Source organism: Hevea brasiliensis, chromosome 16 (assembly GCF_030052815.1).
Source record: "Hevea brasiliensis isolate MT/VB/25A 57/8 chromosome 16, ASM3005281v1, whole genome shotgun sequence".
Classification (NCBI taxonomy): Eukaryota; Viridiplantae; Streptophyta; class Magnoliopsida; order Malpighiales; family Euphorbiaceae; genus Hevea; species Hevea brasiliensis.
This window is the reverse complement of record NC_079508.1, coordinates 40,678,690-40,700,621: the sequence shown is the minus strand read 5'-3', so window position 1 is coordinate 40,700,621 and position 21,932 is coordinate 40,678,690. Positions and strand designations below refer to the sequence as shown.

General features: G+C 33.0%; 2 protein-coding genes across 6 annotated transcripts; one reads left to right on the top strand and one right to left on the bottom strand.

Annotated features, from left to right (window-relative positions):
• Window positions 1-450: 450 nt before the first annotated feature.
• On the bottom strand, window positions 451-13,197 carry LOC110648675 (aspartate--tRNA ligase 2, cytoplasmic). Of its 3 annotated transcripts, none has more exons than XR_009144728.1 (11): window positions 12,513-13,197; window positions 12,120-12,230; window positions 11,829-11,942; window positions 4,554-4,844; window positions 4,324-4,434; window positions 4,020-4,073; window positions 2,783-2,862; window positions 2,562-2,677; window positions 2,136-2,250; window positions 887-1,184; window positions 451-628 (listed from the first exon to the last, which is right to left on the bottom strand). XR_009144728.1 is itself a non-coding variant. In XM_058137659.1 (10 exons), exons 1-10 carry the CDS (start codon window positions 13,002-13,004, stop codon window positions 1,058-1,060), a joined length of 1,611 nt encoding a protein of 536 aa, XP_057993642.1. In that variant the 5' UTR covers window positions 13,005-13,196; the 3' UTR covers window positions 696-1,057. The 3 variants fall into 3 exon arrangements, 1 of the variants encoding a protein (XP_057993642.1); XR_009144727.1 differs by having other exon boundaries at window positions 451-682; window positions 12,513-13,196; XM_058137659.1 differs by lacking the exon at window positions 451-628 and having other exon boundaries at window positions 696-1,184; window positions 12,513-13,196.
• A 5,272-nt stretch (window positions 13,198-18,469) lies between these two features.
• On the top strand, window positions 18,470-21,668 carry LOC110648654 (serpin-ZXA). Of its 3 annotated transcripts, none has more exons than XM_058137882.1 (4): window positions 18,470-18,710; window positions 19,160-19,469; window positions 19,565-19,902; window positions 20,709-21,668. In XM_058137882.1, the coding sequence occupies exons 2-4, from the start codon at window positions 19,370-19,372 to the stop codon at window positions 21,516-21,518; spliced, it is 1,248 nt and encodes a 415-aa protein (XP_057993865.1). In that variant the 5' UTR covers window positions 18,470-18,710; window positions 19,160-19,369; the 3' UTR covers window positions 21,519-21,668. The 3 variants fall into 3 exon arrangements, with proteins under 3 accessions (XP_057993865.1, XP_057993864.1, XP_057993862.1); XM_058137879.1 differs by having other exon boundaries at window positions 18,473-18,710; window positions 19,160-19,330; window positions 19,399-19,902; XM_058137881.1 differs by having other exon boundaries at window positions 18,472-18,710; window positions 19,399-19,902.
• Window positions 21,669-21,932: the final 264 nt, after the last annotated feature.

Genomic DNA, 21,932 nt, shown 5'->3' with positions numbered 1-21,932 from the left:
TTTAAATAATATATATATATATATATATATATATATATATATATATATATATATATATATATATATATATATATAGTCATGAGAAAATTATTCATAAATTTTAGACAGTTATTTTAAAAACATTTTTTATATTTAAAATTCAAGAATTTTAATAGTAACAATTTAAAAATAGGTGACTTTTTTATATTTTATTTATTTTTTATTAATATGTCAATTAATTTAAAAAATAATAAAAAATAATATATTTATCATTTTATTTCAAAATTTAAAATTAAATGTTATATATTTTTATATCTTTTATCAAATACAAAATTATACTATTTACTACTAAAAAATTTATATATTAACTCTCAAATAAAATTATAATTAATTAAAAATTTTATTATTAATAAAATTTTATAGAATGATTATAAAAATAAAAATAATATATGTAATATTACATTAGTAAAATTAAATAATAAATAATCCTTTGAATTTAAAATAAAATCAAATGAGTAAAATAACTACAGTTTAATACAATTTTAATTGGTTTAGTAAAGCACAGTTCTTTGATTCAATTCAGCTACCCAATAACCGTACACGCCGCTAAAAATGCCAATAATTTGTGGCCTGTTTCAGAATATGGACTCTGCAATTCCACATACATATATACATTTCAGCATCTAATTTATTCATCGACATTCTGCAAAAGAAAAGATCCATTAATATTAAATGTTATTATTCCTGAAACTTGATAAATACACGCAGCAGGTATCGCTTGGTGCTCTTAGCTGGAAACAAACTGACGATCATTTCAGTAGGGCTGATATCAATTACAGTGAAGTAAAAGAAAACCAAGAAATAATAACCTCAATAAAAGTGCATACAGAGGATTTAATATACCCACCCATTTGTAACTTGACTTGAAATAGACCTTCACATCGCTTTGTATTGAGAAGAGATCATCTCAAGACAGGCTCTTATATAAATGGTTTTTCCACTTATGTAAGCTAAACTTCCTAAGAGGAAAAAAATTATAATCTTAGCAAAACAAAGCGTGAGGCTCAGCCGAAACACATCAAGGGGCAAGCCTTAGTGGGTCACGAGGGAAAAGTGATGTCTTGCGAATGTTATTCAGACCACAGAATAACATTACCACACGCTCTAATCCCACCCCAAACCCACCGTGTGGAGGCGCACCATACCTGCAGAAAGAGCAACCATATGATCATGTATTCTGTACAGAAAAAATCATATCTGATAACCCCTTTGCCATATAACTAGAAATATGCAAGAAAGCTAAAGCTCAACACAACAACATTGGTAATACATTAGCCATTCTTGGCATTCATCAGGTATCAAGATAGTAGGTTTCAACATCAAGCCTGCCCCTAAAAACTCACCATTTCATGATACACACTATATTTTCAGATTCACTCCTTATTTAAATATATTAGCCATTCAATGTTCAATCACTACATAATTTTTTCCCTTGTTTCCCTCGTTAGTAAACATTGACCAAACATATTGAATAGCAGCACTAAACATGTCATGTATGAAGTGGCATATCAAAATAACCATCATCACTTACAGTCATAAATCCAAGCAAGTAACTTTTGCTACAGAAGCCCGCTTCTGAAATATGATGCAAAATGTGTAGGAACTATAAGTATATGAACTTCAGCATGCATGCTATGTTTTATGGTCAAAACGAAAAAGTATCAAGCAGATAAAACATCTCTGTAAACACGGTAATTGTAGCTTGTACTAATAATTTTCAATTGAGATAATGACATTAAAGTACTTGAACTTTGAGTGAATTTCTATTTCATTGGTTCAGCTTCAATTTCTTGCAAGCCAGAGCATGGACAAACAAAATTAATCTAATCAAGTCCATTAGGTAGATTAGTCACTGGAATGCTGATGTGGACATCAAGCTGAACAATAATCCCAATTGGACAACCATAGAGAATTAATTTAACCAAATGACAAATCCATCCAAGCAACAGAACACAAACAGTTAAGAAAGAAGTGAATCTCCATGCCTTTTCTTTTCAAAGATTTAATTTCACAGAAAAAAAAAAAGTTATTGAAAAGCACATAATCTAACAAGCTGGCAGGACAACAGATCTGCGAGAATCAAGGGGAAAAAATACCTGAAAGAATCAATGTATGTTGTTATTGTATTGACATCAATGCCACACGCCTTTGCACGTTCTTCCAGCAACTCTGGTACATGAACACGTTGAGCTCCTGAAATTATTTCCTCACCTGAAGGAAGGTGAACAAATGAATACAATCCAGTCAAGCAAGTAATGATATCATTATCTGCTTTCATCAGTTTCATGCACATTAATTACAGAGACATGCAAATACAAAAAAAAGTAACAGAACTGAAAATACAAATATGCATAACCAACAGATCACTCCATTTAGCATGTAATAATATGCTTGTGAGAAGATCTTGCAAAAGAAAACCTGCATTTATATTTTGATTTATAATATCCCAAGATACCAGATGCAAGACAAAAATTTGAAACATGAATTAAAAAATGGCAATGAAAAAGAACTTTCTCCTCTACCTCGAATAAAGACATCAAACGAATTACTGTACTTTGTATCATCATAACATGGCATAGTGTAGAATGGCCTAACAGCCAAAGGATAGCGATGAAGAATGTAGAACTCAGTACCATACCTGTGATCAGAAGCAAATATTTGTCCACTCATTAGCACGGACTAAAACAGAGAACAATATGCAGGTCAATTAGGCACTATGGAAAATCACAAAATGTTGAATTACTTCTCCAAAACTAGCTGGCCTAATTTTCTCTCTGACTCTGTATTCAAGTCCCCATAAGGATCAATTTCCACTCCTGCATCCTGTCAAAACAAGCCATGTCTATAAGACTAGGATAATTCTCCGATTATCAGCAAGTGATATATATGCAATGCAGGAGGCCTAGAAAACACAAGCAACATCTGTTTTTAAAGATCAACTACTTCACATTGTCACGTGCTTTTCTTCTAGTCAATGCACTTTTACTACCATACTTATTTTTGAAACAGAACTCTACTCCAAAAAGTAAAGAATAAAGACAGACCATATTCCCTACTTCTCTTAGCATTCTAATACGGAAAAAACTAATTGCAGGGAAGCCATCTCAAATCCACCAGAACCATAGAATAAGAACTAAATTTGTTGCTGAAACTTAACCCACCAAATTGATCATCACAGCCAAACTTAATCTTCTATTAGCATCTAGTGCACAAAGATGGGTTAATAAATTTCTAAATCGACTGAGATTGCACCAATGAAAATCACTTGAAGAAGCTACAGATGCATTGAAATAAGATAATCTTAATCACAGCCAATAAATAAATTACATGAAGATTCACAAATGTAGAAATCCCCCCCTACAGGTATAAAAACTTTTAAATATAAAAAATTAAAATGACATACAACTCACAAGTGAATACGAGGAACTAGATCATGTAAATATTCATGCCATAAGTTTAAATCCAATAGTTATGCAGCACATGTTTTCCAGAATCAGAGTGGTAAGAAGTTATGACAGCTAGACCTGGCCACAATCTGGTTCAAAACCAAACCAGTCCACTCGGAACCGAAACCGATCAAAACCAGTTTGACCAAAACTAGTCTTGAACTGGACCAAAACCAGCCTTTCTGATTCCGGGCCAAAACTGGATTTTTTAAAAAAAAAAATTGACAAGAAAAAAAAAAATCAACTGTTGGATTTGATCAAAAGACAGAACCAGATATAAGGGGAACCCTGGTACCCCTGAACCTTGAACCGGACCCAATGGCCAACCTTAATGCCAGCTATTACTTCCCATACTTCTTCCTCTTAAAAAATCTATTATTTTCTCCATCATTCTAACACCTGTTAAACACCATCTAATTAGTATTTTGTTTATTAATGGTGATATAATATATTATTTAAAGATATTAGCTCACCAATAACATAAGTAACACACACATGCATACATGTGTAGGTTATAACTTTATATTCAGTTACCTTGAGCATTTGAACCCCTTCTTCAAATCTGAGCCGTAGAGTTTTTCGCAGGTACTGCATATTGAGAAAATCTCAACAATCACATTTATGGTGAAGGATTTTAAACTAAGGTAAAGCCAATGTTCAAAAAAATTGCATTTATTAATTTTTTTCAAAAGGGACAACTAAACTGATGCATGACTATTAAGTTAATGCTCATAAAATTGCATTTGTTTACGCTTCTCAAATATACTAGCCATTAACAATCAAATACTTTAGAGAAAGCCATGATGATATAGCTCCGAAAGTTGTAATGAATTATGACCTTCAAAGGTTCAAAGGGATATTGCCGCCGAACAGCATCAAGTTCCTTTTTGCACTTCTCATTCAAATGGTTAAAAACTGTGACAAATAATCGATCAACAATATCCATGACCTGCATATAATAATAATAATAATAATAATAATAATAATGAAACCTCAATTTTAAAGCAAAACATTGAACAAAACTCAATTTACAAGTTCATGGCAAGCAAACAAAACAACGATTCCTACCTCAGAATAGTGTTTTTTAATCTCCATTTCAACATCAAGACCAACAAATTCACACAGATGCCTATGAGTGTAAGAATCCTCTGCTCTGAAAACAGGCCCAACCTCAAAAACACGCTCTTTGTCACCACAAATAGCCATTTGCTTGTGAAGCTGAGGAGACTGTGCCAAGCATGCAGATTGCCCCTTGTAGTCCAGCTTAAATACAGCAGAACCACCTTCACTAGTTCCTGCCATCAATTTTGGAGTATGGATTTCTTCAAAGCCTTCTGATTCTAGAAACTTCCTAAATATCTGCACATTGATGCAACTTGATTCAAAAGGATGTTTAGTGAGTAAAAATGCCAATAATTTACAACAAATCCACAAAAAAAGGTTACATATTGATACATCACATTTGGGACAAAATATCAGCTCTATTACATAAGTGCAAAACCATTTTTGTTTTCAAGCAGAAACTAAATGAGACAGCATGGTTTTAAATAAAATTATATATATATCATGACCTAAAAGCATTACACATTTCCGAGGATTTAACCCAAAATCGTTTAGAGTGAAGAAAAAGAATCCATATAGCCGATCCCAAATTTTTGGGATAAAGGCTTAGTTGAATTGAGTTGAGTTATATATATATATATATAAAGATTAAAGAAGCAAGATGCACATGAAAGATGACAATGTTTTTAATTTTCTAATGTTCTAAAAAACTAGGTAAATGAGCTACACAAAGGGCAGAATCCCCATTTCAACCATTTGACTTACATCAATAAAAAGATGATTATATTCACCAAGGCGATTGCCTCGCCAACTCATGATTTGAGTATTTATAAATTAAAAAAAATAAAGTACAATTAGGTATCAAGAATAAAACCAGGCTGTTGAATAAAGAACCCGTGTGTGACATAATCACTTATGGTATTGAGATGTTTTTTCTATTTCAGTTTAACTCAAAGGCAACCAAACATAGGTAGAAACAATTTTGGAGGACCAACCAAGCCATTTTCCATGTGTCAAGTCAATAAATCAAAAGAATGAAATGAATAGGCTATTAAATGAGGAAAAAAAAAAATAGCAGGCAATTACTATGAAATGATGATTATCTAGTTAAAACAACCTGCTGTTGATTGTTCAAAACATACAGCCTCCCCAGCTTCTGTTATTACCATAACCCCAAATAGTTATTTTTGTTACAATATGAATTGTGTAGACCTAAATTAACTTGGAGGAGAGTAGTACAACATGCCTTAGAAGCATTACAAACCCAAAGCGAATCCATATAGCCGACCCCAAATTTTTGGGATAAAGACTTAGTTGAGTTGAGTTGAGTATGAATTGTTTTAAAAACTTGCAATACATGCATTGCAAGTTCAGTGAAGGCCGAACTGGTGATAGGAAAAAGTTAGCTTGGATGGAGCAGTATTACCCCAAAGTAATCACTTTAAATATCTCAACTCAATCCTTCAAGTAGATGGGAGATGTGAGGAGAATATTAATCATAGGATTAAAGCCGGATGGTTGAAGTAGAGACGTACCACAGGAGTTTTATGTGATAGCAAGATTCTCAACAAGTAAAAAAAAAATTTTACCGTACAACCATACGACCAGCCATGTTATATAGCAGTGAGTATTGAGCAATGAAGAAATCATATATGTCTACAATAAGAGTTGCAGAGATAAGAATGTTTAAGGTGGATGAGTGGCCATACTAGACTAGATAAAGTTCGTAATGAGAGTATCAGAGAAAAGGTAGGAGTGGTGCCAACTAAGGATAAGCTGAGAGAAGGGAGATTGAGGTGGTTTGGTCATGTGAAGCGTAGACATATAGAGACTCAAGTTAGACAAGTAAAGCACATTAGGTTAGAGGATAGAAAGAAAAGAAATAGTAGACCTAAATTGACTTAGAGTAGAGTAACACAACATAACCTAACATAACCTAAAAGCATTATACATTTTCGAGGTGTTATGAAAAGTCAATCACTATATTATTTCTCTGTATATTCTGTATTCTGTATTCCTATTTAGGATTTCTTCTTTAGAATTTTTTCCTAATTAGTAGAACACAATTACATAAATCAATTGTATATATATACCCATGTACAGATTAATTGAAATTAAGAAGAATCATCTCTTTCTACATGGCATCAGAGCAGGTTATCTATCTAGGGTGACTATTTGTTCTCACCACCCAGCTCAGGAGAGACCTTGGCCGCCAACTGGCCATCCCCTCTGATCCGGTCGCCGGAATCCAAGCGCGTGAGGCTCACACGCCCAACTCAAGTTCTCACCATTTCTTCACTCGCCAGCGCATGGAGGCGCGTACGCCTACTATTTCAACTCCGATCAACATTGCCGGCATCGCCTCAACCCCCTCATTCCGCCACTGTGTGCTGTTGCCTGATCCAGTACACCATTAAAGGACTTCTGAGGTTTAGCTCTAAAATCCTATTTCGGTATTTGCTTGATTTGTGATTTTGGGTTATTTTACGGCTGTAAGCACTTTAGATTAGCGTTTCGGTTAGTTTTCTTTGTCTCAACAAATGCCAGACAATAAAAATGTTATTTCTGATGTGATTCCGGTGATGACTAAGATCACGGAACACAAACTTAATGGTTCGAATTACCTGGAGTGGAGTAAGACTGTTAGGGTCTATTTGCGTAGCATTGATAAGGATGATCACCTTACTAAAGACCCACCTACTGATGATACACGACAAACTTGGCCAAGGGAGGATGCTCAGTTGTTTTTGCAGCTTCGGAACTCGATTCACAGTGAGGTAATTAGTTTAATTAATCACTGTGAATTTGTTAAGGAATTGATGGATTACTTAGATTTTTTGTATTCTTGTAAAGAGAATATCTCCCATATTTATGATTTTTGTAAGGCATTCTACCGTGCTGAGAAAGAGGATAAGTCTCTCACGGCTTATTTTATGGATTTTAAACGGGTATATGAGAAACTTAATATATTGTTATCTTTTAGTTCTGATGTGAAAGTTCAGCAGGCCCAACGAGAGCAACTGGCTGTTATGAGTTTTCTTGCAGGCCTTCCTTCAGAGTATGAGACTGCTAAATCTCAAATTCTCTCCAGTTCTGAGATTTTCTCTTTGCATGAAACGTTCACACGGGTCCTTCGTACAGAGAGTACTCAATCTTCACAGCCTGCCAGTAGTGCTCTTATTAGCCGTAATCCAAATGGACAACAAGGTAATATAAGAGGAAGTAGAGGAGGAATTACAGGCAACAGAGGTTATTAGCGTAATGAGGTGGCTAGTTCTAATTAGAACTCAAGAGGAGTCATTTGTTATTATTGCCATGAGCTAGGTCATACAAAATATAATTGTCGCAACTTCAGAGAAAAAATCAGCAATCACAGATGGCAAATATGGCAACAGAGGATTCTACAGTATCTTCCTCTGAGAAAACTGTTTTGGTATCTACAGAAGATTTTGCACAGTTTTCCCAGCATCAGGCATCTCTAAAGCCTACCAGTTCCCCTGTCACTACGATCGCTGAGTTAGGTAAATCCACTACATGCCTTGTATCTTCCTCATCCAAATGGGTTATTGATTCTGGTGCGACAGATCACATGACAGGTAATTCTAGTCTTCTATTTGCTTTTCAGTCTAATCTCACTTCCTCTACTATTACTTTAGCTGATGGTTCTACTTCTTGTGTCATGGGTTCTACTTCTTGTGTCATGGGTTCTGGAACTGCGAACTCGACTTCGTCAATTTCTTTGTCATCTGTTTTGTGTCTACCAAAATTCTCTTTTAATCTACTTTCTGTTTGTAAACTTACTCGTACCTTAAATTGTTCTGTTTCCTTTTTTCCTGACCAGTGTTTGTTTTAGGATCTTACGACGAAGCAGATTATTGATAGAGGATGTGAGTCAAGTGGTCTCTACATTCTGGAAAATCATGTACCGTGATCGCTTGTTTGCTCCAATACCTTAACACCTCTTGAAGCTCATTGTAGAATGAGCCATCTTTCTTTGTCTACCATGAAGAAGCTGTGTCCTCAGTTTCAATCTTTATCAGTACTAGAATGTGATTCGTGTCAGTTTGCAAAACATCATCGTTTGCCTTCTGTGTCTAGAGTCAATAAACGGGCTTCATCCCCTTTCGAGTTAGTTCATTCTAATATTTAGAGTCCTTGTTCTGTTACTTCTAAAACTGGATTTCGTTATTTTGTTACTTTTGTTGATGATTACCCTCGTGTTACCTGGTTATATTTAATGAAGAATCATTCTGAGTTGTTTTCTATCTTTTGTGCCTTTTGTAATGAAATCAAAACTCAATTTAATATTTATGTGCGCATATTAAGAAGTGACAATGCAAAAAAAAAATTTTCAGCACAATTTCAGTCTTACATGACACAAAATGGCATTCTTCATCAGTCTTTCTGTGTTAATACCCCATCCCAAAATGGCGTGGCTGAAAGAAAAAATTGGCATCTTCTTGAGGTAACTCATGCTCTTCTTTTTCATATGAAAGTTCCTAAACACTTTTGGGCGGATGCAGTTTCTACGGCATATTTTTTGATCAATCGTATGTCGTCTTCTGTTCTTAATGGGGATATTCCTTGTACTGCTTTGTTTCCTACAAAATCTTTGTTCCCTGTTGAACCCCGTATTTTTTGTTGTATCTATTTTGTGCGTGATGTTCGTCCACAGGTTACTAAATTGGATCCGAAGTCTCTCAAATGTGTCTTCCTTGGGTACTCCCGACTCCAAAAAGGGTACTGTTGTTTCTCTCTGATTCTTAATCGTTATCTTGTTTTTGCAGATGTCAAATTTTTTGAGTCCACTCCATTCTTTCCTCAATCATCTGTTTATGAGAGTCGAGGGGAGGAGGATGATCTCTTAATATATACTGTCCAACCAATGTCTAGTCCTCTCCCACAACCTGTTCTTTCTATCTCTAGACCTACTCGACCTCCCGTTGTTCATGTTTATTCCAGGAGATTGGAGGTTCCTAACTCAGATCCTCCACCAGCTACTTCATTGGGAGATCCTGTACCTCATACTGATCATGATTCTGACCTAGACTTACCCATTGCTCTTCATAAAGGTAAGCGTTTATGCACTTATCCTATCTCTTCTTTTATTTCTTATAATCAATTGTCTTCTTGTTCTCGGTGTTTTGTTACTTCTTTAGACTCTGTTCCTATCCCTAATACTGTTGGTGAGGCACTGTCTCATCCTGGCTGATGTGCTGCTATGAAAGAAGAAATGGAGGCTTTAGATGCTAATGGTACATGAAAACTGTTGCCTTTGCCCACTGGTAAGAAAGTTATTGGTTACAAATGGGTATTTACAGTAAAGGTAAATCATGATGGTTCTGTGGCAAGGTTAAAAGCACGTCTTGTGACAAAAGGATATGCTCAAACATATGGGGTTGATTACTCTTGACATTTTTTCTCCTGTAGCTAAACTTACTTCTGTTTACTTGTTTATCTCTTTAGCAACTAAATATGATTGGCCTCTGCACCAATTGGATATCAAGAATGTTTTCCTTCATGGTGATCTGCAGGAGGTGTATATGGAGCAACCACCTAGGTTTGTTGCTCAGGAGGAGTTGGGTAAAGTTTGTAGGCTTCAGAAGTCTCTTTATGGCTCGAAACAAAGTCCTTGGGCCTGGTTTGAGAGATTTAGTGAAGCAATACAGGAATTTGGTATGCAAAAGAGTAAGTGTGATCACTCAGTATTTTATAGGCAATCTGAGGCTGGTCTAATTCTCTTGGTAGTCTATGTGGATGACATTATCATCATTGGGAGTGACTCTGCAGGTATTTCATCTCTTAAAACGTTCCTCCAAACTCAATTTCAGACCAAAGACTTGGGATTGTTAAAGTATTTCTTGGGTATTGAAGTTATGAGAAGTAAGAAGGGTATTTTCTTGTCTCAAAGAAAATGTCCTCCATCTATTGACAGAGACAGAAAAATTAGGTGCTAAGCCTTGCAGTGCACCAATGACTCCAAATTTACAACTGTTAGCAGGGGATAGTGAGTTGTTTGATCCAGAGAGATACAGGAGATTCGTAGGAAAATTGAACTATCTTACAGTCACTCGTCCTGACATTGCTTATGCCGTTAGTGTGGTAAGTCATTTTATGTCTTCCCCAACTGTTGCTCATTGGGAAGCCTTGGGACAAATCTTGTGTTATCTGAAGAGCGCTCCAGGAAGAGGTTTGTTATATGGTAATCATGGGCATTTGAATGTTGAATTTTTTCAGATGCCGACTGGGCTGGATCTAAGGTTGACAGGAGGTCAACTACTGGATATTGCATTTTTGTTGGAAGAAATTTGGTGTCTTGGAGAAGCAAAAAGCAGAGTGTAATTTCTCGATATAGTGCTGAATCGGAATACAGAGCCATAGCACAATCAATATGTGAGGTAATGTAGATACTTCAATTACTAGATGAGACAGGTTTTAAGACCTCCCTGCCTGCGAAATTGTGGTGTGATAATCAAGCTGCTCTCCATATTACTTCTAATCCGGTGTTTTATGAGCGGACCAAACATATTGAGATTGATTGTCACTTTGTTCGTGAAAAGATTCAACAACAGATCATCTCAACAGGACACATCAAAACTGGAGAGCAGTTAGGAGATATTTTCACAAAAGCTCTGAATGGAGCTAGGATTGACTACATTTGTAACAAGTTGAGCATGATTAACATCTATGCTCCAACTTGAGGGGGAGTGTTATGGAAAGTCAATCACTATATTATTTCTTTGTATATTTTGTATTTTGTATTCCTATTTAGGATTTCTTATTTAGGATTTCTTCCTAATTAGTAGAACACAATTATAAGAATCAATTATATATATATATATATATATATATATAGGTTAATTGAAACTAAGGAGAATAATCTCTTTCTACACGAGAATTTAACCCAAAATCGTTAAAGTGGAGAAAAAGAATCCATATAGCCAACCCCAATAAATTTTTGGGATAAAGTCTTAGTTGAGTTGAGTATGAATTGTTTTAAGAAACACAAATAACTTTAAACAGCCCTAAGAAAGAAAATACAACTCCACGATGCTCTTAGACTCTCTTCATCTGTTCTAGTTCTGGCATAACCAACAACAAATCCTGCATCTAATAATCCACAAGCATACTCATCTATTACCAGATAAAAGTTTTTTTAACCTAAAATAATACAACTTATAAGTCAAATACACAATAGTAATTAGTAAGTGTGGGTAACATTAGCATCAAAAGAGAGAGAGTTAGAGAGAGTTAGAAGAAAGAAGGAAAGAAGAATCTCACACTGCCAACTTCATGCTGAATATAGAAAATTCCTTGGTTAGCAGGTGTTCGCATGTCCAGAACTCTATAATTCAGACGTGTATCCTGGTTAACACGAACAAGTTGTTCTCCAGCCTGGACATTCAAATAACTCTATTAATATATATAAAGCATACCCATAATATCTTTGAAATTTTAAATCAATTTATCTCTGTGTGATAGTGTCTATCAATATAGTGAGTGATATCAAAAGTATTTTCTTATTTTTATTTAAGATAAACAGAGAGATGATAGATGAAATGCCATCTGCACCTGCAAAGCTTCCTCAATTTCTTTCTCACTTCTAGCTGCATCCTCGATGTTAATGGGTAAAGTTGGCATGGCTTTGCTGATACAATGGAGCTTCCTGACTTGAACTTCAACCTGCAAGAAACAAAAGAACAGTTCCCAGAAACTTGTCAACATCCCACAACCAACTTGCAAGACCATGAATAACGGCAACACATGATAAGTTTAACCCACAATTTAGCATACATAAACAGCCTCCAATACACTCATTTGTAAGTACATATAATTCAAAAACAAACTAAAACACAGGTATTTCATTCACAAAACAGTATAATTAAAAAATTCCTTATGAAACTTAATTATATGTAATTAAAAATCAAGGAAAAAAAATAAATAAAATAAAAGCAGAAAAGAAACCTGCTGTGTGGTGCCTTTGATGGGAACAGAAGGTACAGAAACGAGGCCTTGAACATCGATAATGGACTCGCGGCTCAACCCGGCTACGAACTTCACCATTTGCCGGCTAACGAACTCAGGCTGAGCAGTAACCACGCACTGCACAGTGAACCCCTTCTGTCTAACCACCACAAAGGCCATATTCTTACCCACAGCACGAGTCGTCTGGGCGCGGCCCCTTATCAACACCTCCTTATCCTTCAACCCCTCGCTTAGGTCCCCGACTCTGGTCCACTCGCTGAGATCGGTCTCCTCCTTCGACTGGAGCTCATACAGCGGCACATTACCGTATTTGGCGGCCAACGGATCTTCCTCTTCCCCAATGGCGATAGATGAGGCGGCGGAGGCTAACGCAGCTTCCTGGCGGCGGCGTAACTTCTCTTGCTTAGCGGCCTCCTTCTTGGCCGCTTTCTTGCTGATGGATTTGGATAATTCTTCGTCTACTTGCTCCATGGGAAAGGTCGCGTTGTTTGGTTTTTGGTGGAATACTACGTGTGAGGAAGAAATGAGTCGATATAAAAGAACTCAGAGGAACCCTACCCTACTTCAGCCTTTTGCGAGTCTACGGGCGGCCTGCAATTTGGGCTGCTGGCTAGTTTCTCCGATTCTTTGCGCTTCGTTTTGGGAAAGAATTAAAATGCATTCCCACCAAATATATTTCTATTTCTTTGAAATAAATTTTTCAAAGTTACTATAAATCCTTTTATTTTAAAAGTAAAATATTAAAAAAAAATTAATTAAATTAAATATTTGGAAAATCTTAATTCCAAACAGGGTAGTTTAGTTCATTTCATTCGGTTTTATAAATTTACGTTGCGGCGAAACTAGTAGCTTTTTTATATTTTCATATTCTTAAAAATATATTAATTATTCTTTAAATTTTAATATTGTTGCACACTTTGATTACTCTATTTATTTTTTTTTCTTTTTTTATTAATGATAAACAATGTTGTCCCTAAATTTTTACCCCTATAAATATTTTTATTTTGTCTGTAAATTTTATTATTAATAATATTTTTATTTTTTATTAACAATTTTTTAATTTCTTAAATAAAAATAAATAGAAAGATGAATTAATTAATGAAATTAATTGTAAAGGACTAGCATTTCTAAAAATATAAGAATCAATTCATTAGTTTTAACATAATTAAAGAATTAAATAATAATTTTCTATAAATTATTATTAATATTTTTCTATTTAATATTAAATATAGAATTTATAATTTTATTTAAATTAAAATTAATAACTTGTTATTCTAAATTTATGATATATTAAGTATAATTTTTGTAATTTTTTGGCATAAAAATAATTTTTCAATTTTTTTAATTTTATATAATTTAATAAAAAAATTTATTAGTTTCGAACAATATTAATAAGTAATCATAATTAATTACAAAATATTTAATAATTTATAGTTAAATGGAAATTAAATTATAAAATTACTTATAACATTTTCATTTTTATTATATAAAATTTTATTTACTATATATAATTTCTTATTTTAAATTAAAATTTTCAACAGATTGATTTTATTTTTTTATTTTAAATAATTATAATTCAATAATTAAGATTTCAATCATTAAAAGTGGGCTCTGGAGATGAACCAAACAAACACCAAGTATAATTTATTGTATTCAAAAAAACTAAATATTTTATATATATATATTGTTAAATGAATGTACAAAAAGAGACAATAAATTTACAATAAAAATTTAATTAAAATGCAAAATACTTTTTAATTTGTAAGTAAAATATATAAGAATTATAAATACGATCATTTTAATTATAAAATACCGTAATTTTATAATTCAATAGATTTCTAATGCAAATCTCGATATGTAAATGAAATTATACCAAACAACTACTTGATATTGGATAGAATTAACTAAAACTTGTTAATTCTTTATGTTAACTTATTTTAATAAATGTTTTAATAGAATTCTATCATGATTTATTTTACTTTAGTAAAATTGATTGGCGTAGGGTATCAATTTGCAAGTTTTTTTCCCCTTCCACGTAAGAAAAATTTCAACCCATATATGATTTCGTTTAATTATTTATATATTTTAACCATATAAAATTATAGTACTTATTATAATTTTAATTTTAACTCACTTTATTTATATTTTATATATTTATTATTAGATTGGATTTTAATAATTCATTTAATGAGAATTATTAATAAAAAAAAGGTTTTGTTTGTTTTATGAAAATATTTTCCTGTAAAATATTTTTCATATTTTTTAGCGTTTGAACACTAAATAAATAGTTAATGAAAATATTTCTCTTATCAAAAGGAAAACTAAATTATTTTTAAGAAAAACGATTTTTTCTTTTTAAAATAGAAAGTTATTTTTTGAAATATGATAATTTTACGAAGGTATAAAAACATTCATATATGAATAATATAAATACATACCATTAATTTAATATTACAACTAAATAATGAAAAATATTTTTATAAAAATAAGTTTTATAAAAAATATTTTTCATATATAAATTATTTTATATGAAATAAGAAACCTAAATTTATTTTATAAAAAAATAAAATTATTGTAGAAACTCTGAATATTATTGTAAAATATACATTCGGTTTATTTAAATTCTAGCATAAGCAAAAATGAACTTAAAGGGGAAAAAAAAAAGTACATGATTGATGTATTGGTTTCCATGGTATCTAAATGGTCAAATACGTTGGCCTAGTATAAAATTCAATTTCTTTGACATCAAGAAATTTAGGTCCAAATTGATATTGGTTTCAAGTTGGTTTTAGACTAAGATAGGTTCAAGTCATACAACCCATAGATGGAAATTATAAAATATGTATATTGCATACATGAATTATTGGATAAAAAGAATGAAATGAAATTATAAAATATCTATAATCCTTGCAATAATATTACATACATAAAATATTTATAAAAAAAAAAATGCAATTGATCAACAGGTATAAATGGCCTAAGCTTCGATTTGGATCCTGATTTCATAAGCGATACTTAATTAAGTCCCATTTTAGCTTTTGAACTAAATTATGATAAGGATTTGATATATAAATTTCTTTTGATAAGGATTGTATATATAAATTTCTTTCTTTATTTTCATTAAAAAAAAGTAGTGGCTTCTTAAAATATTATTTTGACTTATTAAGTATTTTAACTTTTATACTTTTCCTTAAAAAAATAAAATATTTCGCTTAAGGTATTGTTGGATTCAAGGCTTATGAGTCTCTTTAGATCTTTATTATGTATAATTTCATCACATTTGACTTTGGTGCTATCTTTAGAGACTAAAAAATCTTCACTCAATGTTATGGTCTTCAAAAAGCTTTTTGCCTCTTTGTAGCACGATCAAAAAATGAGTCTTGGCCAAACATATACGAAACGGTCACAAAATGAGTCCTGCCCTCTTTTTGAAGGAATGAAGAGCAAATTAGATATAAGCCATATTCCATTTGTTAAATCGGTCTTAGGCATGTTCTCTAGCCTCAGAGATTTCTTTATGGTACCTTTAAGAGTTTTAGAAATTGAAACTTGGTCGTGCTAGCCTCTATTTGCTCCCAACTTTAAGCCTATGCCACTATACAACTAAGGGATGCTTCCCAAATCAAAATTAGCTAGGAATAGCTCTTCCTTTAAGGAAATTGGCAAAAAGGCATCTTCATATTGCATGAATCACTTAGACCCTCTTTTTATCCCTTTGGAACTTGCAGTTTTGTTGTACCGATCTTTGTTTGCTAACTTTACTAAGAACTTTAAACTTATTGCATGAAACATCCAAATGAAGCTTTATATGTTGTAATCGACCAAGACTATCCCTCTTTTCATTACAATTGGCCAAGGGTTTCATTAGTGTTTCATAAGTGACTCCAAGGTGCTTTTAAGGGTTTAAAGACTCGACGCCTTCTTGCATTGGTCTTTGATTGCCTTAAGGTTTTAATCAATGGCACAACAAGATATTCAATATATAGCAATGGCTAAGGAGTCCCTTCTTTTTCAATGGAATTAGTCAAGGGACTCCTTAGTGCCTTGCCAATCGCTTTAGGTTGCCTTTTGTTGTCTGAGGCTTAAAACTCTATAAAACCAAACTCTTCTTGCCACAAACCATAAACATGTGGTAAGTTAATGTCTAAAAGCCCCCCTTTCTATAGTAATCCACCAAGGAGCTTTTCGCCTTCTTAGGGTTCGGCCAAGGATACTCTAGGACATCACAATTGGCCTTTGAGGCTCCATGTACACTTTTGCAGTCTAGTTCGAACCTTATCGTGAAGTCTTGTGTTTAATTGCACCCATATCATTCCTTAGGTTAATTTTGGGCCAAGTATCAACGCTAATATAGTCATTAATCGATGTGCTTGTCGCTATTTTAGATGTTTCTATTGTGTTCATCTTTAGGAGTGTGCAATCAGTCAGTTCTATTTCAAACCAAACTGAATTGAATTAACTAAAAAACCAAAACAATAAATTATGAGAGCCAAACCAAACCAAACCTATATATGGAGAAAATCGAATTTAACAAAAAAAATTTGATTTGGTTTAGTTCGATTCATCAATTTTCTGCATCCTTTCTCAATCTCAACAAACGAAACAATAATTTTTAATGTCAAAGATCAAAATAATCAAAATAATTCCAAATTACAATCAACAATCAAAATTACAAAAATAAATAAATAAATAAATAAATTCAGCAATCAACAACAATTTAACAATTAACAAAATACAACCCAACTTAAATCAATCAAAATTTGAAAAAAAAATGTAGAACAAACCACAAACAAATAGAAAACCCATTGAAAGTGAACTCTAGTGCCACTACCTCTTCAAATTTTCATATTAGTTTACCCTTTCACTCTAAAAGCCCAAACAGAGAATCATACGATGGAAGAAGAGGAAGAATAATTATCGGCACTTGGCACCCTTCTTCATAATCATCCACGAGGACTAGAATGTTAGGTCTCGTAGCATTGAGATGAGATCTATTATTCTCGCGAGGGGAAGGCAACATCGATACGAGATATGTTCTCTCCAGGGTAAGGGGCAATCATCGTCGACTCGTGAGAGGAAGACACCGTGTTGAGATTAAAAAGCAGAGAAGCCATTCTAACCACAAAAAGTGAGTGAGCAAAAATGAAGAATGAAAGAAAGAAAGAATAAAATAATGAAAGAAGAATCTTGAAGTGGGTCTTTATGGATGAGAGCAAATGAAGTAAGAAACAAAAAAGAAGGGAAGAAGAAAGAAATGGATTGGTTCTGTGGTTCTCGTCTTTTATGGGTGTTGCTACATAAGATAGAGAAAGGTATGATACAAGAGGGTGGGAAAAGCTTGTGTACATTTGTATAGGGTTAAATTAGTAGTTATCAAGTAAGGTTAAATGAAAATGGGTTTAATTCGGTTAATTCAATTTTTTATTGAATTAATTGAAACCAAAACCAAATCGAATTATTAAATAATTGAATTAAAAAAATAAATCAAATCGATGGTTTTTCGACTAAAATCATTCAATGCTCACCCCTATTCATCTTTACTTTTCCTCACCTGTAGATACCTATTTTTTTACCCTCTTAAATGCATGATTTGTAGAGGCAATGAGGAGTTTTATGATAAAAAAATCACTGAATAATAAAGATTCTGAAATATTTTTCGAGATTATGGAATGAAGAAATTTTTTTTTTTTAAATTAATAATTTTTTATAATTAATTATTTTATAAAAAAATAAAGTTTATAAATATCTAATGAATTATATACCGTTTCTAGTTAAAAAAAATGACATAAATTATAAAATTTATTAAATTATTTTTTAATAATAATATTACTTTGTAATAAAACTAACTTTAATTCATTTTATTTTCCTTGCAAATTTCCCAATCAACGGTTTAATCTTAGGCGCCGTTAAGTCTGATTAGAACTTTCGGGAACTCCGTCACTCTCTTCCCCAGTCCCCTTGTCTTTCCTCTTCCGCAAGCTCCCCTTCACTTCGCATTATTTATTTATTGTTATTTTTTTGTTTTCTCTCAAGCTATCGTCACTAACAACTACACATCAAACTCTAACCCTAAAATGCCACCTTCCTGTTTCTCTATGTGCATGGTCATAAAATAAAATTGGGCATTGAATTTGAGGATTCATATTTCAGTTGAAAAGGGGCAATTGTGCAAATCAAGTAAGTTTTCTTTCTAATTTTATGCCTCTTATCTCCTTTTGTTGTTTGATTGAATCATTTTTTATACCCAACACAGCCACGCTCTTCTATTTGTTTTCACAACCCTAACCCTAAATACTCAGTGCCTCTAACAATTGCAGAAAAAGATTAGTTTCTGAACCTGGATGAAGTGATGAAGTTGGATAAAATTTTGTAATTTTTGTTCGCTTGGGATTAATTAGTGTTTGCTTGAATTGATTTAGTACTATGTTTTCATGTTAATTAATTAGGATTGTGTGGAACTTGTGAATTTTTAGAATTAAATTAATGTGTTTTGCACTCTTAACCTTTCAGGATCCCAATCCAGAATGGCAGAATTTTTCTCTGATTCTCATTTTTCTGTTTTGATTTTTATTGTTTAGTTTTGGTTCTCACTTTCTTTTTCCTTTTTTTTTTTGCTTTTTCCATAGTATTTATACTTTGAGGAAGAAGAGTGTTTTTGCAAAGCTGATTCAAGGACATGCCTATGTTGAAAAAGCCATCTCAGAATCTTTTCTGTGCCACCTTCCCTGTTCCTAAGAGCTGCTTCACTGTTACTAAGAACAGTGAAGCATCTGGGTGGAGATTCAGCTTTCCTAAATGTATATAATTATTTGCTTCGTTATTTATTCTTCAAAGTCATGAACCATAACCACCAATTTTTTTACAGCTTCCACAAGTCCAAAGGAAGATGGGAGTTACCAGCAAGATCAAGATGGAGTTTGGCATGCGAATGGCTAGGCATGTGATTCTCAAGGAAATCATCAATGGGTGCAAAAAAAATTTAGTATTGTCCCCATTATCACTTCAATTTATGTTGAATTTGGTGGCTTCAGGTTCCACAGGACGTTCTTTGGAACAGTTGCTAAGCTTTCTTGAATCTGAAAGCATAAGCGATCTCAATAAGCAATCTTCACAAATATTGGCTATTACAACAAGTGAAAGATCCCCCATGAGCAGCCATCAAGAATCGATGTCTGGCCACCAAAGGCCCTTCTCTTCTTATTCATTGAGTGGAATTGCAGGACCCTCCATCAGTGACCATCAAGCACCAATCATAGGTTTTGTTAATCGGCTTTGGGTTGATCATCGTTTCCCTCTTAAAGAGTCTTTCAAAGAGATTGCTAAAGATGTTTACAATGTGGAAGTTAGAACTGTTGACTTCGTTACCCAGGTATCTCTTATTGAGTCCTGCAATTCTCACATTAAACTCTTTTTTAAGAATGTTTGATTCTTATGATCTTTTTAATTAATATCTTTTCTGTTGACTATGTGTTTGTAATTTTTAAAATTTAACTGAATATATAAAGTTAGTGAGTAATTTTTTCATTGGTTCTCATAACCCTAACTTAGACTATGTGCTTGTAATATTTAGTCTAATGCATTAGCTTGTTCTTATTTGTGGTTTGTTTGTGTGTGTGTTTCTTGACAATTTGCCATGTTGATTGAGAAAAAAAAAATCTGTTCTAATTGCAGTTGAAGGGTTAAACTTTAAAGAGTTAAAAATAAACTAATTAGACAAGACAAATCCAATGTGAAAAGACAAAAATTTACAAGACAAATCCAATGTGAAAAGACAAAAATTTTAAATGTAAGCCAAATGAATTAATCATGTTATAAGTTATACCAAATAGATTAACAAATTAAATAATGTAATAATGAGTCATTAGGGTATTGTGGCAGTAATGAATTACTACATTTATCAGTGTCCTAACTAGAATACCTCAAAGTTCACTTTGCGTGAGGCTTGAGTTTTTCCTTTTTTTTTTTTTTTTTTTTTTTGTTTTTGACAAAGTTTGAGATAACACAAATAATAACTTGCATAACCAGCTTCTTGCTTGTGTTTGTATTGTTTTCTTCACAATATACAGCCAGTCTCCTTATGTAAGGTCAAACCATCCGTTTACAGTAACTTCTCTATTAATTAATATATAATGTCAATGATTTAATATTGTAAATAGAAATTTTTGTTTTTTGAAGGTTAAGCAAATGAAAAACGAAGCAAACTTGTGGGCTAAAAGAGCAACCAAAGGTCTTATAAAGAAGTTTCTTCCACCTTGTTGCTTTGACAAATATTCGATGCTTGTACTAGCCAATGCTCTATACTTCAAAGGAACTTGGGGTCCTACTTTTGAAACTTCAAGAACTTGTCATGAAGCCTTTCATCTCCTCGGCGGAGCAACCATTAAAGTTCCTTTCATGACTGGTGGCTCTGGTTCTGGTATAAGGCTATTTTATGGATCCTTTGAGGGTTTCAAGCTTCTCAAATTGCCATATAAAAATGACCAGGACGATAAGCAATTCTGTATGTACATCTTTCTTCCTGATAAGAAAAATGGATTGCAAAAATTAATAGAAAATATCAACTCTGATCCAAGATTGTTAAGTGGCCAATTAGAACTTGAGAAAGTAGAGCTTTGTAAGATGTGGATTCCGAAGATGAAATTTTCGTATCATATTGAAGTTTCAAGTGTCATGAAAGAACTAGGATTAACTTTGCCATTCAAGGAGACTGGTCGGGAGTTGGCTGAGATGGTGGATTATGCTGACAGCCGCAAAGTTCGTGTCTCCAAATTGATTCACAAATCTCGTATACAAGTAAATAAGAAAGGAAAGGAGGCTGCAGCTTGCAATGATCTCCTTTCCGAAGTAACTTCTGGACCCGATGTTCATCTCGGCCCCCCTCCAAGTTTTGTTGCAGATCATCCTTTCATATTCATGATCAAGGAAGAAGGATCTGGAGTTGTATTTTTCGTTGGAGCGGTACTGAATCCTCTTTTAGAGGCTTGATTAAACATTTAGTTTGATATGACAGTGGTACGTAGCATTTGATTTTGGTTCATATTACGTAATTAGGAGTTTATATTAATGCAGTTTAAGGTTGTATCTTGCTGCATTGCACTTCCCAGTTTCTTAACTCTCCTTTTATTTTTTTTTTAATTTTTTTTGTATCCCATTAGTCATACAAACAAACGCATAATTGGTTTTTAAGACAATCTTAATATGATAAAATTTTTTTTTTTTTTCTATCTCAACTTTTTGTGTGATTCCATTTCATAACATGAAATTGCATCCTGCCAAATTTGTATGTCGTTGCCCCCACCGAATAGCGTTTCAGAATTTACGGTCTAGAACGTGACACATTCGTGAATGAGAATGTGAAATTTGCCTATCCATATTCACTCTTTAATATAGTGATTTTGT